At 46.0% G+C, this 15,834-nt stretch overlaps 4 protein-coding genes across 6 annotated transcripts; 3 read left to right on the forward strand and 1 right to left on the reverse strand.

Moving 5' to 3' along the window:
- Positions 1 to 1,366: 1,366 nt before the first annotated feature.
- LOC131883385 (uncharacterized) lies at positions 1,367 to 3,925 on the forward strand. Its single transcript, XM_059230847.1, has one exon. It carries the CDS (start codon positions 1,501 to 1,503, stop codon positions 3,874 to 3,876), a length of 2,376 nt encoding a protein of 791 aa, XP_059086830.1. The 5' UTR covers positions 1,367 to 1,500; the 3' UTR covers positions 3,877 to 3,925.
- Positions 3,926 to 4,332: 407 nt separating this feature from the next.
- Positions 4,333 to 9,438, reverse strand: LOC131883243 (neuropathy target esterase sws-like). 2 transcript variants are annotated; one of them, XM_059230672.1, is made up of 7 exons: positions 9,281 to 9,438; positions 8,893 to 9,206; positions 8,352 to 8,826; positions 7,357 to 8,130; positions 7,113 to 7,269; positions 5,077 to 7,047; positions 4,333 to 5,008 (listed from the first exon to the last, which is right to left on the reverse strand). In XM_059230672.1, the coding sequence occupies exons 3-7, from the start codon at positions 8,816 to 8,818 to the stop codon at positions 4,499 to 4,501; spliced, it is 3,879 nt and encodes a 1,292-aa protein (XP_059086655.1). In that variant the 5' UTR covers positions 8,819 to 8,826; positions 8,893 to 9,206; positions 9,281 to 9,438; the 3' UTR covers positions 4,333 to 4,498. The 2 variants fall into 2 exon arrangements, with proteins under 2 accessions (XP_059086655.1, XP_059086654.1); XM_059230671.1 differs by having other exon boundaries at positions 8,352 to 9,206.
- A 1,059-nt stretch (positions 9,439 to 10,497) lies between these two features.
- Positions 10,498 to 12,841, forward strand: LOC131883246 (putative sodium-dependent multivitamin transporter). The gene has a single exon (XM_059230681.1). It carries the CDS (start codon positions 11,036 to 11,038, stop codon positions 12,734 to 12,736), a length of 1,701 nt encoding a protein of 566 aa, XP_059086664.1. The 5' UTR covers positions 10,498 to 11,035; the 3' UTR covers positions 12,737 to 12,841.
- A 490-nt stretch (positions 12,842 to 13,331) lies between these two features.
- Positions 13,332 to 15,820, forward strand: LOC131883245 (calnexin-like). 2 transcript variants are annotated; one of them, XM_059230679.1, is made up of 2 exons: positions 13,332 to 13,529; positions 13,594 to 15,820. In XM_059230679.1, exon 2 carries the CDS (start codon positions 13,634 to 13,636, stop codon positions 15,386 to 15,388), a length of 1,755 nt encoding a protein of 584 aa, XP_059086662.1. In that variant the 5' UTR covers positions 13,332 to 13,529; positions 13,594 to 13,633; the 3' UTR covers positions 15,389 to 15,820. The 2 variants fall into 2 exon arrangements, with proteins under 2 accessions (XP_059086662.1, XP_059086663.1); XM_059230680.1 differs by having other exon boundaries at positions 13,597 to 15,820.
- Positions 15,821 to 15,834: the final 14 nt, after the last annotated feature.

Consider the following 15,834-nt stretch of genomic DNA (forward strand, 5'->3'; position numbering starts at 1 on the left):
GTAAAACATCTTTGGACCTGCTCAAGCTTTTGCAAACCTGCTGAACTAATTGGAGCCCAAATGGGAGAGGCATATTCAAGATGCGGCTGAACAATCGACTTGTACAGAGGTAGCGGCGTGATACTATCTCTGGGCTTAAACGTGCGATATATCCAAACACATGTTTGAAAAGCTTTACCAGCTTTCAACTGAATATGCTCATTGAACTTTCCATTATCTTGGAGGACTACACTTAAATCCTTCATGGATGAGACCTACTGAATACCTTCACCTTCTTCATCTAATAGTGGAGTGTCTAATGACTATGACCCAAAGGTCATTGAGCGGAATTTCATTCCATTCAGTGCCATGTTACTCGCAGCAACCCAGGAGTAAATTTGGTCTAGGACCTCTAACTGACAACCGGAGTTCTGACCATTCCTACCAACCACCAATTTTGTATCATCAGCATAGGAAGGGATACTGACACTTCTACTACTAACCCTTTGAAGCGGAGCAATGAAAATGATGAAAAAGGAGAGGACCCAAAATGGAGCCCTGAGGAACACCCGACTTGACATCATGTACGTCACTAAGGGATCCCTCAACCTTAACCAATTGCTTCCTACCAGAAATGAAACTCATTAACCAATTGAGAACCTTGCCTTGTTTCCCAATCTCATGGAGCCTGTTAACTAAAAGACCGTAATCTACCCTGTCAAAGGCCTTGGCAAAGTCGAGATAAACTATATCAACTCTATTCGAAGTCAGAGAAATCGGCCTATAGTTACTGGGGAGCGACTTATCCCCCCCCTTTAAAATTGGAACAACGTGAGCTATCTTTAGTGAAGATGGAAACTTGCCCTGATCCAAGATGAAACGCATTAAGTACGAGAAAACAGGAGCAAGAACCAGTTGACTTGTGTAATGAACTAATCCGTCTCATGAACTAAAGTCTTTTGGTGTATCTCAGCCTTCGTGTTAATATACATTAATCGTCCGGTGATCTGGAATAATCTGGCAACTAACTAACAACCGTGGTCAATGATAGAAGCTATTTAGATATTTGGCAGTTTATCAACAAAAACAAGTCTTATTCAAATATAAAGAACAAGAATGCTAATCAAAAAGACAATAACATCAAATTCATTGATAACCAACATCACCCATTTCCATTTAAGGTCTTTTTTTTTTCTCCACTCTAAAGCATCTTGAAAAGAGAATTGCATTGCTCATTTTTCTTCAACTTTACGAGCCCCAATATGAAAGAGATATCTCTTGACTCAACTTATTAGAATCCATGAATGTACGTCGATACAACCATGAAGAACCGTACGTATACGGCTGTACGTATGGATGCAGTCAAGATAGTTTTACTCGGCAAGAAAACCTGGTCTGGAATGGGGAGAGCAAGGTATAGCGATTACACAGCTTTTTGACGGCTCGGTCCATGACACATTTCGGAACGTTGTTCTCATTCAGGAAAGGCAACTGAAGATGCCACAATAAGCCGATACAAACATGTTTTCTTTAAAAGTGTTCTACCTTGTTCTGGTATCACAAATTGCCCGTGCCTTACCATTGTGCAGTTTTGACGGGCAGCTTTGTGAGGATCTACCCAAGAACCTCAATGAAGGGGCGTTGAAGAAGATCATCAACTGGTATGAAGAGCAATCCGTTCAAAAACCTCTCAAATGTTCTGGTGAGCCTCTGGAGAGCCTTCCTTTTAATACTAGTTTGTCAACTCCCGTGCTCATTTCCCGGAAATGCAAAGAGTATGAGGAACCTATGTTGCACTCCTTCCGGGGAAAGATCGAGGATTTCAAGTATGAAGGAAGCGGGAAATTCAAGAAGAATTACACCCTCGACGACTCCTACGTCCATGACATATGTTTCAGTCGACACGCAGTCTTAAACACACTAGCTCATAACATGACTGGCACCTTTAAAGATGGACTTCCTCAGGGATTGTTCAAGATGGATGGAGAGGATGATAGCACCATCATTGGCTCGTTCCGCAAGGGTCACCTGCATTCTAGATTCAGGAGGTGGGACGGAAGTAAGACCTTACAAAAGCTTGGTTACTTCCTTAACCAGATGGTTCGAGGGATGTGCTGGGAACGCCATGGAGACACTTTGGTGTATAGTCTTTGCGAGAACACCAAGAAACTGAAGTGGAGGGATGAATTTAGGTATGCCCTGGCCATCGTGAACATGAGCTTGATCATTGTTGGCGAAAACCACCAAGATCTGGGATTCATTAGTAATGCTAGACCAGTGAAAGTGGACCAAGTGGAACTGAATGATTGCATCTTGACCCTCAAATGGACCAAGATCCCAGGCGAACCTTTCAATTATCATGTGAACAAGAATCAGTTAGACTACCAGAGGTCTTATACCGATTTCTGCACCCCGTCCACCGAATTCAATGAGGGTGGCGAGGCCGTGAGGTCCAGTTTACGAAGCTGGATCGGGCTATTTCAAGATTATGTTGTCGGAGACAACTTGTGGAGATTTGGTCCCAGTTCTGCTCCGCTCAATCCCAACGCCCCCAAGCTAGTTAGCGATCTTCAACATGAGGCAGGGACAAATTACACTGCCAAGTTTCAAGGAAAGGAGACACGACTTTCATTGGTTAAAGGGGCGGTTCAAGAAAACCACCAACCCGTGGGCATGCTTCGGTTCCACGTCCTCGACACTTTTGTGGACCCCATATTTTCCAATGCATCCTGGGTAGAGGTGGGATTTTCCATTTATGACGGCATTATAGGCAACATTGGCTTGGTTATCTTGAAGGACTCGAGGTACATGACAATGAGACTTAAGGACGGAGTCATCCATGGCCCTGTGAACCTGATTGGGAGAAAAGGTATTTTCCCTTACTCGGCAGAATATGGATCCGAGGCAGCTAATTTATTGAGCCGACAAGCCGACTTGGGAGGAATCTTCAATTACGAAAATGGATTTCCAGTGGGACAGGCTTGGCTAAATCTAATCGGTGGAGGCTTCTTTGTGGGGCGGCTCGACAAGCACCACAAGTTTACCGGCTCCAATATTAGCTTTGTCTATCCGGATTATGAAGCTGCCTACGTCGGTCAGTTTGATGACTTTGTAATGCAAGCAGCTCGAAAATCGAAAGTCATTGGAGAGAAGTGCAGTGAGCGTGGAATCAAGGAGCTCAAGTTTGCCGAGCCGTGGGGACCGGAATTACACTACAGTCCACCCACCAACGAGACTTTCACAAAGGGACCCCGAACATCCGACCCCTTCGAAGACATCACAGTAGAACTAGCTCAGTCCAAGATCCCTGGCAGTGGCCAAGGTGTATTTGCCTTGAGAGATATCAAGGCTGGCCAATTTGCTTGCCCCTACTCCGGCCTTTTTTACCGCAATGAGGAAGAAAAGCAAGTTTACAACGCCATGTACCTCTTCAATACCTCGTTGTCCAAGGACGAAAGAAGATATGCCAAGAAGTATACCATCAATACGGCTCACAGCTCGGCCCGCATTGACATTCCAAAGCACTTGGACCAACCGGATTCGTGGCATCCAACCTTAGGGCCCAAAGTGAATACCGATTTCCCACGACGCCACATGAACTGCCAATATGGGGATTTTGACCATCCGGTTTATGGGTTAATTCAGGGTGTCCACGCCATTAAAGACATTCCTGCAGGGAGCGAATTGTTCACGGATTACGGATATGGCGCTGGTGCCGGGTTTCCCCATGACTTCCCATGGTATCACGCGGCCAAAAAGGAGTACTTGAAGGAGATGGAAATCTTGGACAAGAAAGCTGAGGAAGAGGAGAAGAAGAGACTGGAGGAGGAGGGGCTGAAGAAGAAGAAGAAAAAGAGCAAGAAGGACAAAAAACCGGTGCCAAAAGTAAAAAAGTGATGATAGTTAAATACTTAATTTTTAGTGAATACACGTGACTTAAATCACATGTTTTTTTTTTTTTACAAACAATCAACCTCTGTGTGAAGAAATTCAGTCTTTTGCAGGGTTGGAATATTTTTTGAAGACTAGATTTTAATAAGAAGTCTTAACTGCATTTCATGTTCTTCACCTGTTTGGCTTGAGGAAAGTCTCTGAATTACTATACTCATGACTGCACCAAGAATGTTTATCGAGGTAATTTGGATTTCTTTTTGTAAGTTGGTCAAATTTAGGAGAACTCAAATAAAAATTTACATGCTTCTCCACGTTTGATCTTAAAAAAAAACACGATAAAATGTTCCTCAGCCTTTGAGTTTCATAATATAAATCAAGACGGCTAAATGAAATCCATCATTTGTTGTTATCGCCATCCGTCTTTGGATGTTACGACCCTCATTTCAATTGAACAACCAATGTAGGAACTTATTATATTTCGTCCCATTCAAGTATCAAGATCGACAGATCAGACAGAACTCTGAAAGTTCACGTTAAAGATCACAGAAACAGAAAGAATGATGAAATGCAAACTTGCACTCTCCTTCATCCAGCAGGAAACAGGATAAGTTATACATAATTTGATTTACAAAACGATTCCAGTATCATCACTGCCTTCATCCGACGGCAACGGTTGATCGGGGTTCTGAATGCGAGACAACGAAGGCACCTTCACTTTCCCCAATCTCCGCGATGGTTTTCTTCCCGACGAATGACGATTCCGACCAGACAAGTTGGACGTCGACGAGCTGGCTCGAGATCGCATCCTCGCCGAATTGGAACCATTGCCCAAGGGCACTAGGGCATGGTTTAGGTCGTTGTTGCCTTCGCGAATGTTCTGACAAACCAGGGCTGCCAAGTCGGTAAATGAATAAGATCCCGAATCCCTCCTCTTGATGGCAGCTTTGGCTCGGGCCCATTGGCTAGCATAAGCTGTTCCCGGCATCCAAGGGGGAGATAAGCCCATGGTTGGAGAGCTGGAGAGGCTCACAGATGGGTTCTGTTGTTGGTGAAGTATACCGGCCTTTCTCAAACCCGTGAAGAACGTTGTCCCGTGATGATAGCCCACTTCGCGAATCTCGTCAAAAGACGCAAACTGGAACAAAGAAGGAATGGATTGCAATACAAAATGTGGAAGGTGATCGGCCTTATGATTGTACTCACAGCGCTACTCGAGTATTTGTCGGTAGGAGGTTGTATATACTCGTAGTTTGAATTGTTTTTCAACTCTTCCAGATTCTTGTAATGAGAGCAGAATGCAAGACGTATCTGAATATCTGACTGATTGGGGACCTTAACGGCCGACAGGAATGGGTTCAATTTTCTCCACAGAACCCACCATCCCGACAGAGAGTCACCGTAATTGGTCAAGTCCCTATCTTCCATTCCGATCACGTCTAAGGCCAGGATATATTTGCACCCTTGGTTGGCCATCACATCTCCGGGTACATTGTTCACATAACACCCGTCCATTAGTAGATGGCCATCCACCGGATCACACAGTGGAGGTAGAAGCCAAGCGTAGGACATGCTAGCTCGGCAATACTTCCAGAAGATTCCTTTGGTGTGGACCCTCTCCTGCGACAAAGTGATGTCCGTCGTACAGCAAAAGAAGGGTAACCAGAGATCTTCGATAGCTAACTCTGTGCCAAAAAGCTTATATAGGGTAGAATTGAAGTAGGCACCCGTGAAGAGAGAGGTAACGGGATAAGTGAGGTCCAAAGCAGGACCTACGATCTTTTGGCCTAAAATCAGGAACCACTCCCGGGCCTTCTGAGTGACCGTTGTGATGTTTCGATATTGGCACCACAAGCCCCCCACGAAGCATCCAATGGACACGCCGCCAACCTTATCTACAGGGATGTTTGCCTCGCGAATAGCTTTGATCATCCCCACGTGGGACGCCCCTTTGGCCCCACCGCCCCCGAGAACCAGTCCCACTGAAGTACCCGTTATGTGTCGCGCAAGTCGACTAAAATCTGAATGAATATCGGGCGCCTGGTTTTGAACATGGCGCGAGTAGTGATCCACTAATCGAGCCTCGGATTTCCGAAAGAACAGACGTTTGGGCGCCTTCATATGGAAATGAGCCGAAATCCAAGGACGCTTCTTGAGCCAATCTCGAGTGTTGCGCGGGAAGACGGTCGTATCCGGATGAATCAGGATGAGCTCCTTCCGGATGCGTTTGGCGGACTTCTCGAGCTCACGCTCAAAAGTGGACACACCGGGACTATCTTCCCCCAGAGCAAAGTCTAGGATCAAATCAGCTTGACGAATGCAACGTTTCGTCCAAGGGGTCATCTCAGTATCACATTGGTAAATCACCACCTTGTGTCGGTGCTCTTGCTGAGCTAACCAGGCATTGAGTCGAAAGTCTTGACTGGATTCAAAGGCACTGGGTCCCAAGCGATGCAAAACCTTCTCCGACGTCAGTCGAGCAGTTGGTCCAACGACCGACAGAGAATGGACCATTTCCAAGGCGATGGCAGCTACTGGCACAGAATTTGTGGAAGGAAATAAGGCCACCGTGGTGTAGGAAGGCTCGAGAGTATCACTTTCAGCGGCTTGGTGCGAGAACCGATTGCTCGAATTATTCGACCATGAGCCGAGCAGCCGATGTCCCAAGAGGCTGATCATCCTGGAGACGACCACGGGAAACCGTTGCTTGAGTAAGTTCAGCAAACTTGAAGGCACTTTGCACAATTCGGAATCGCGGACAGCCACCACGGTTGTGAGGCGGTTGGTGGAGGTCACCACGTCCACCAGACCGACCATGTGTCCGATGGTGTACTCATCTACCATAGTTTTCTTGCCTCCCGAGGCCACAGACGCCATCACAGCTCTCAAACGCCCACTGAGCACGATGTAAGTACCGTCAGTGGGATCGTTTTGACGAAAAAGGGCCTTACCACTCTCAATATTAAGCCAATCAAGAGCAAAGTCCACTTGTCGAACCATGGGTGAAAGTCGGATGATGCATTGATGAGCCAAACTCAAAACCATTTCCGGAGTCTCGCACACAATCGTAAAGAAGGCTTCACGTGGGAGGATAGCAACGATCGAGCGTTCTCTTGATTTACAGCAATAAAAATTAGCCTCGCCGGTCAGCATGGCCAATTGACCCACACACTCGCCCTGTGGATATCAAATATTTTTCAAATGCTTATTTTTTTCAAGGGAAAACCGGCTGCTGTTCTTACCTTACTGGCTGTGTAGAGCACCAAATCCTGGTTTCCATCTTGATCCCCTCTTTGGGACATAATTAATGACCCAGACAAGATATACACAAGTGCGGCATCGTTGTGAGAGTCTTCGGTCATGATCACATGGCCAGCCTCAAGGGTTCGAATTTCAATCCTATCAGCCAAGTAAAAAAAAAAAACATTCAACAATCGAGCGCCGTGTTCCTTTGAAGTGTGCCGATTTCAAGGCTGTTTTCCCTACCTTTCTTTGAGAAACTCCTCTTGTTGGATATCGAGTTCTCCTTGGAAACCTCGCACTGCGAGATTCATGAGAACCTCGTAATCCATGTCGTCCACATGTCGAGGTCGCAAAATCATGATTCCTTCTTCACTTTCGTCGAAGGTGTCTGAATCAGCACTGATGTTATCTCGACTGTACTCTCGGATCAGCTCCGAGGTCAACCCCAGATATTGGTGTAAGGCCATGAAGGTCACGCGCTGAAGTCTGGCCATGGCAAGTTGAACCACTCGGATGAGCATTTCCGGGCTCTTATTGAACACCTCTTGAAAGGCTTCGGCCGGCAATTTTAGGATGACGGAGTCTGACACAGCTTTGCAACACACAGTCTTGTAAAACCCGGGATGCCCGGTGAGCACGTCTATAAAACTTAACAGCGATGACACAGTTTCCCCGGGTGAGACGATTTTAATAGTGGTGGTACGATTTTCATGGTCCACCAGATGCATGTTCATTCGACCCGATTGGACCACGTGGATAAAAATGTCCGGATCTCCCACACGAAAGAGATATTGACCGGCAGGAACATGAATGACCTCGATACTTTTGCAAAGGTCGAGGAACATGGATTTGTCAAAATGACTGAACATATGGAAGCCATCCAGGAGGTTGTTGAGCTCCTCCGAGATCCACTGATCGCCATGTTCAGAGATATCTTCCTCTTCCAAGTATTCTTCGGCCGGACCAATACCGAGACCACTACCCGCGTCAGAAGAGCATTCGTGGTCAGAATCTTGACTGTAAATTAACAAAAGTCATTAACGTAGTATCTTTAATGGGTTCCACGTCAGGATCCTCTTCTAAGAGTAATTCAGCAGTTAAATAAACATCGAAATGTACTCATTTGCTTAAGGTGTTACATAATATGTTATCAAGCTCAAACTAGCCTTTGCCGCTTCATGCATCCAAGATAATACGTTTACGAATGACGAGCAATCTTCAAAAAGCCGGAACCTTACTTTAAGAAACTCCGTTTGAGTCTGGCAATGGCTTGTTTCCTTTCGGTGGCATCTTTGGAAATCGCGGCTAGATTTCCCACGTTATTTGAGATTCGTCGAATCATCTTTCGCCCGTGAAAGGCGACACGGTCTCGCTTTCGGAATCGTTGATGTCTCACGGGCAAAACAAAGTCCGCCACTTCATTCATGGCTTCTTGTAGGTGTCCACTCACATCTTTGGGACCCTGACTCAACACCTCGGAGATCTTTCGACCGTGATACTTAGCTTGAAGTCGTCGATATTCGACCCACAACACCACAAACCCCACCAGAACCAAAGCCAAGAGTGAGGTCAGTACAACTTCCTTAAGCCTCACTTCTTCTTGCACTTCTCCCGCGATGGCCGACAAATCACCCGAAGTTTGAGACACCATTTCCAAACTCTGGTCCTGAGACCAGAGCCACACCCACCAATCTCGCATGGCCATGCTTGAACCTAGATGAACCGGCCATTCAATATCACCAGAGACATGTCGTTGGAGTCTGCGAGAACACTCAGTACCCGTGGAACTCGCGTAGCGAACTGAAAGTTGCTAACCGCAAAAATGATAAGAGACTTGGCCACGAGTTGCCTGATAAAGAAGCTGGTAAGCAGGCGTGTTCGCGCACGCTCTTTCCTCCAATCATGTCGTTTTTTTCCACTTGTTTCTGTCTGTCTAATAATGACAGATTTGTAAGCTGGTAGGGCTTGGTTCAAAGAGACCTCATACCCAACATACAACCATTCGTTCCCTTCGTTTGTACCTATGTACGCATGTACTAAGGGCATCCAATGACGTAACCCGGCTCAGGATGGGGTCAAATCAGACGGGAAACCTGAAATTTTGAGACGCAAAAATGAGAAGTGCTAGTCTGGGGGGACAGGTTGTGAAAAATGCAGCATAACCCACCTGGTCATGTTTCTGAGATAAGATTGAGGTTCCACAGATGGGATCCTGCTATGCAGGGATGTGTGTTCCCGTTGTTGTTGATATTGTTGTAGATCGAAGTCGATGGGCCCGGAATCACTCAACCACGACCTCAGTGGAAGGAAAATTCGAAGCCGAGGTGGAGGATGAGGGACCTTTGGAAGTGGCGTGATTCTCGTATCCGACCAATCAGACAAACACATCATATTTCTCCCCGGGAAATTGCCAGTGGAGACTGCTTTGGCACGCTCAGCTTTAGTGCCCACAGAGGCAGGCCCCCTGTTTGCTCGCCTGGGCATGTGTACAGTAGAGACGACTGGATCGTGGATAGATGTGAAAACTCGATGGTGTGTCATGTACTACGGTATGTACGTGCACACACGGGCATTTAGTTGCATCGCTCATCGGACTCGATTGAATTTGATGATGGGGTAAGTGTTCACTTGGGATTTATTTGCTGATTCTAAACAGGCCTGCAGGGTGAGTCTATGATTGGACGGACACATAATATTGCTTTAAGCGTAGAATAATCTTGATGTGTTTGTCAACTTTTTAGTTAGATTATAGGAATTGATCTTGGTCCTCAACATAGATAATTTTGCTATCGTGCATGGCATGGCTTTTTCTAGGGTGAAATTTCTGAAACAAACAGTTCCGATAGAGAATGTTCTAAGGGCCAAAACAAAAAAGCTTCCGAAGTTGATCAAAATATGAAAGTGATTTATTGCGGAATATTGGAAATCGTAGATGCTCAACAGCAATTAAATCTAATCTGATTAATGAGATATACAGCAATTGGTTTTGAATTTTCATTGCCCCAAAATTAATGGGTTTTTTTCTTAATTGTTATCTGAAAGATTCTTGCTTAACCAGCTACTTTAAACAGCAAAATTGAGCAAACTTTGCATGGTGGAGAAATTCAGATCGATCATAAATAAATACAAAGAAATTTTATATCACACAGGGGCTAACATTTTTCATCTGATTGTCTTGATTCTTAAAAGTATCATTGAGAAAGTGCCATGAGCAAATCTTCACCTTCATGTCAGATTTTATTTGATGATGGGAATGTGTATTCATCTAAGGTTTTGCTTAATGCACTCATGCTACCCATTCATTTGAATTGAACAAGTTCTTTTCTCAATCCAAATGTCTATTCTTTGCATAGGCTGCTTAATAATGTTGTTCAAAATAACATTCTTCTCTGCTGAGTTCAAATCCAACAAGTCATTTGCAAATCGATTCGCTGTGACTATCAAGATTTAAGTGCAGATCTATGATTTCGAGACCAGTGGAATAATTCTATTTGAACTCGAGCCTCTTTCCAGATTTGGGGTAGTTAGATATTTAAAGAAAGGCATATTGGATTGAACACAAATTATGTGACATTTGACACTAGGAGCTTCTTGCATCATGACGACAATCAGTCTGTGCATGTTGACAGAGAAAGTCGTCTTCGGTCTCGACCAAGTGCTTACTGAATTATACACGCAGCTTATCCTACAAACGGCCTCGGTGTTCCTGAAAAGTCAGCTGAGGTTGAAGGAAAGAAGGAAACATTCCATAACTCCAAGAAGCATGGCGAAATCGGCTGCTAGCGTCTCTCTCCTAATTGTCATTTTTGTGTCTTGGTCGGCATTCTCGGTCCTGACCACGCATTAATTTTCCATTGCATTGTACTTACAAAGGGATTGCAATTGAGTTGCGGTTCAAGATCGCTTCAGTGAGAAGGCTATCATGGTAGGATTTGGAATATGGGATTACGTGGTCTTTGGGGGCATGCTCCTCATTTCATCGGGGATTGGCCTTTACTACGGATTTACGGGTGGAAAACAGAAGACCATTGGAGAATATCTCTTTGGGGATCGCACCATGGGCTCGTTGACGGTGGCATTCTCCTTGATGGCCAGCTTTATGTCTGCCATCACGCTATTGGGCGTGACTCAAGAGAACTACTATTTCGGGACTCAATTCGTGGTGATCAATATCGCTTACATCATTGGCACACCTATTTGTGCTTACTTGTACTTGCCAGTATTCTTCCAACTTCAAGCTGCTAGTGCTTACGAATACCTGGAGAAACGCTTTGGAAAGACCACCCGAGTTGTAGCTTCCCTGGCCTTCTCCTTGCAGATGATCCTCTACATGGGTATCGTTTTGTATGCACCTGCTCTGGCCTTGTCTGCAGTCACGGGACTGACCTTTAGAGGTTCAATTCTTGCTGTTGGTCTCGTGTGCACGTTTTATTCAACCTTGGGTGGGATAAAGGCTGTCCTAGTGACTGACGTGTTTCAGTCCCTTCTCATGTTTGCGGCCATCTACGCGGTCATCATTTGCGGCTTGATCAAGATTGGCGGAGTGGGTGACATCCTTCGAATTGCGAATGAACATGGGAGGATAGAATTCTTCAATTTCGATCCTGATCCCACTGTCCGTCACTCCGTATGGACTCAGATCATTGGAGGCCTATTCATCTATTGCTCCCTCTATGGTGTGAATCACGCTCAGGTGCAGAGGCTCCTCACCGTGGGGAACTTGCAACGGTCTCAGCGTTCCTTGTGGATACAGTGGCCCATCTTAACATTGTTGAGTCTCTCCACCAGTTTTGCTGGACTAGTCATGTTTGCATTCTACAAGGATTGTGATCCTGTCAGTGCCAAAAGAATTGCCAAGGGGGATCAGCTCCTACCGCTGTTTGTCGTTGACACCATGAGCCATTTACCTGGACTCTCTGGCCTTTTCGTCTCCGGGATATTTTCCGGATCACTCAGCACCGTCTCGTCGGCCATCAACTCACTGGCTGCCGTCACTTTGGAGGACTACATCAAGCCTATTTTTGAGGTTGAAAACAGTTCCACCATCATTCTCAAGTCTTTAGCGATATTTTATGGTATCGCTTGTATCGGATTGGCATTTATGGCTGAGCTCTTAGGCCCCGGTGTCCTTCAAGCCTCCCTCACTATATTTGGGGTAGTGGGCGGTCCCCTCCTCGGACTGTTCACTCTGGGCATGGCCTTCAGACGAGCCAATCAAATTGGCGCCATATCAGGACTAATATCATCCTTGGGATTCCTTATATGGATGGGCTTTGGCCAACCTCGTCCCCGTCCACAGACTCTATCAACATCCGTTCAAGAGTGTGACAATCTTTCCTTCATAAACATATCAGCCAACACGACTGCTCTACATCAAGAACCCGAGGACTACTTCTTCCTCTATCGAATTTCATATGCTTGGAACGCCGTCATCGGATTCCTTCTCTGTCTCATTATCGGTCTGGTCGTGTCAGAAATAGCCCAAAAGCTCAACTCCAACCCGTCAACGCCCAAGACTTTAGATCCCAATCTGTTCATGCCATTTATCCGACGACGAATGCTGCAAGAACTCATTCACCGGAAGGACTATGACCAAACCGAAACCCTGGAACTCAAGTCCTGATCGGATGAAGGGATGCAGTTTTCAATCTTCACCGCAGATGGCTTTCAATGCCTCTTAGTTGTTCAACCCTTTGTACATTTGCATAAATAAACGTAATCAATCACCCCAGGGCCAATTTACACAACTTAACGGGCCTTTCCCATTTCGGGTCACTCAAGTTCTCCGCCCTTTTTGCTTTCCACCTTGCGGACGATTCGAAGTGCTCTATGAACTTGGCCTAGGGTTTTGGCTTTCCGGGATCCAGACTGAAATGAAGCGAATGGAGAGCAGAGGCACGAAGGGCACGAACTCTCCCCCTTTAACCAATCCAAAGCCGGTTTCAAAGCTGAAAAGCTGTGTCAGCCTTCAGGGTGATGAAAACAATTTTACATTAACCACAGTGCAAGACCGATATTTTGCATTTGACCCATTAAACCACGCATTTGGAGCAACCTATCTGTACAAGCTCTATCACTGCAATGTTGTTGCCTTGTGGCATGTCCTTTATGATGGAAAACGTCGTTCATTGGATCTCGAATTTGAAAATATTTCTTCGGTTAGTCACCCTTACGGCACATTTCCCTAATCAGAGGCCAGAATTCAACATCACAGCCCCGGAATGAAGATCAGCTTTGAGCTCGCAGAGGTACTGATAGAGAGAGTAGAGTAGCGAGGGCAGGATTAGCTGTTCATCGAAGGAAAGCTATCCTCCACAAGACCGGAAATTGACCAGCCCGTGCTCGACTCCCCTAAGACTGGTCTAAGACTGGTTCCTTGGGCCAAGCTTGAACCTGTTCGCCATCGACTTGACCAGGTGAGTTGTTGAAATTGCTTAGACAGAATCCATGGTTTAGATTCTAATTGTTTCCGATTTGAAGTAGGCGTTGTCGTCACAAAGGCGCAAATCCTCCTTGCGGCATGCGCTTCTTGAGTGATTTGACCGTTTGGCTGGCCCTCATGGTCTTGGTCACGGCCCATTTGCCCGAAGACAATGGCGACGATGAGGCCCAGGTAGAGAGCGAGGATTTTGAGGGGCCTTCAGTCACGAGTGAACACGTTAAATCCGAGGATGATGTGATTTATATTACGCCGGAAACGCATCCTGATGTGTTTTTTGCCGAGCACTTTGATGACGAAGCCTACTTCAGCAAGAAGTGGACCAAGTCTCAGGCCAAGAAGGACGGAACAGATGCAGCAATTGCTAAGTATGATGGGGAATGGTCCCTGGAAACCGCTACCAAAGACCCGTTGAACGGGGATATGGGATTGGTGATGAAAAGCAAGGCCAAACATGCGGCTATTTCGGCCAAGCTGCGTAAACCTTTTCAGTTTCATAGCAAGCCTTTAGTGATTCAGTATGAGTTGAACTTTCAAAATGGCCAGGATTGCGGTGGGGGGTACATCAAGTTGTTGAGTCATTCCAAAGACATGGATCTGAGATATTTCACGGATAAAACGCCCTACACGATCATGTTCGGACCGGATAAGTGCGGTTCAGACGCCAAGCTTCACTTCATTTTCCGACATGTCAACCCATTGAATAAGACGGTGGAAGAGAAACATTGCAAGAAACTGGATACCAAAGAAAGAACATTGTTCGAGGAGTTTTTCAAGGATAAGCGGCCTCATCTGTACCGGTTGATCTTGAATCCCGATAACACCTTCGAAATCTCAGTGGATTACAAGCTGTTCAATCACGGCACCCTCATGGACCACTTCGAGCCACCGGTCAATCCCCCCGCGGAAATTGATGACCCCATGGACGAGAAACCCAAGGATTGGGATGAGCGGGAGAAGATTCCCGACCCCGATTCAGTTAAACCCGCAGATTGGGACGAGAGCCAGCCTAAGCAAATCCAAGACGAAAGTGCCACCATGCCCGACGGTTGGTTGGAAGATGAGCCTGATATGATCCCAGATAGCACGGCCGAAAAGCCCGATGATTGGGACGACGACTTGGATGGCGAATGGGAGGCTCCTCTAGTCAACAACCCGATTTGTGAGTCTGCCCCCGGCTGTGGCAAATGGGTTCAGCCCATGATTGAAAACCCCAGGTACAAAGGGAAGTGGTTCCCAGCCCTGATCAACAACCCTAACTACAAGGGCAAGTGGAAACCGAGGAAGATTCCTAATCCCGATTACTTTCACGATCCTGAGCCGTTCAAAATGACCAGCATTGGAGCCGTAGGCATCGAGCTATGGTCCATGTCCGATGATATCTATTTTGATAACCTGTTAATTACCGACAGCTTGGACATTGCCAAGGAGTGGTCCGCAGATACGTTTGATCTCAAAGTCCAGAAGTTGGACGCCAGCGATGCTGGAACGATCCGTCGAATCATCAACTATTCCAACCGAAACCCATGGCTATACGCAGTGTACTTAGTCGTGGTGGGATTACCTTTGGTGTTGATCGTGACCTTCTGTTGCTCGGGCTCGGGCGACTCCTCGGACAAGGACATTCCAACGGAGGGTGGAAAGAATCAGCTCAACCCAAAGAAGACGGACGAGGTTCAAGACGATGACCAACCAGAAGACGAAGATCGAGGCGACAATGACGAAGATCAGGAAGAAGCTCAAGAAGGCGAGGAAGAGGAAGAGGAGGAGGAGGAGGAAGAGCCTGAGGAAGTGACGAGGCGCTCCACAAGGAAACGCCGCGCCCGGAAAGAATAAGTTATGGCTCTCGTTATTTGCAATATGATTGTTGTTACTCGCAACTAGCTTTGTTCTCTAAATCTAGTGAATTGCATCCCATCGAACCAATGGTTTCTAGAGATCACTTTCGGGAACTCTGACCAGCAACAGCACCCTTTTTTCGTTACTTCATTTTATGTATGCACATAAATCAACTTGTTCTCAACTTGCCCCCGCGATTCCCGATTCAACTTGTTTATTCATTCTAGACTCAATTTGTTAGTTCCCTCTCATTGAAGGTAAGCTATTGCTATAACACCATCAATTCAAGCCTTGATACCATCAACGGACGCCAAAATGGTTATCCAGCTCGGTTCGTTCTCCATGGCTCTTTATAGTGAATATTGATGAATGGAAGCAACATATTTTGCACAATTTTTTTAATAAAAACCCGATCGTAATAATAAATCACTCGAAAAGGCTGG

Source organism: Tigriopus californicus, chromosome 7 (assembly GCF_007210705.1).
Source record: "Tigriopus californicus strain San Diego chromosome 7, Tcal_SD_v2.1, whole genome shotgun sequence".
NCBI classification, from domain to species: Eukaryota; Metazoa; Arthropoda; class Copepoda; order Harpacticoida; family Harpacticidae; genus Tigriopus; species Tigriopus californicus.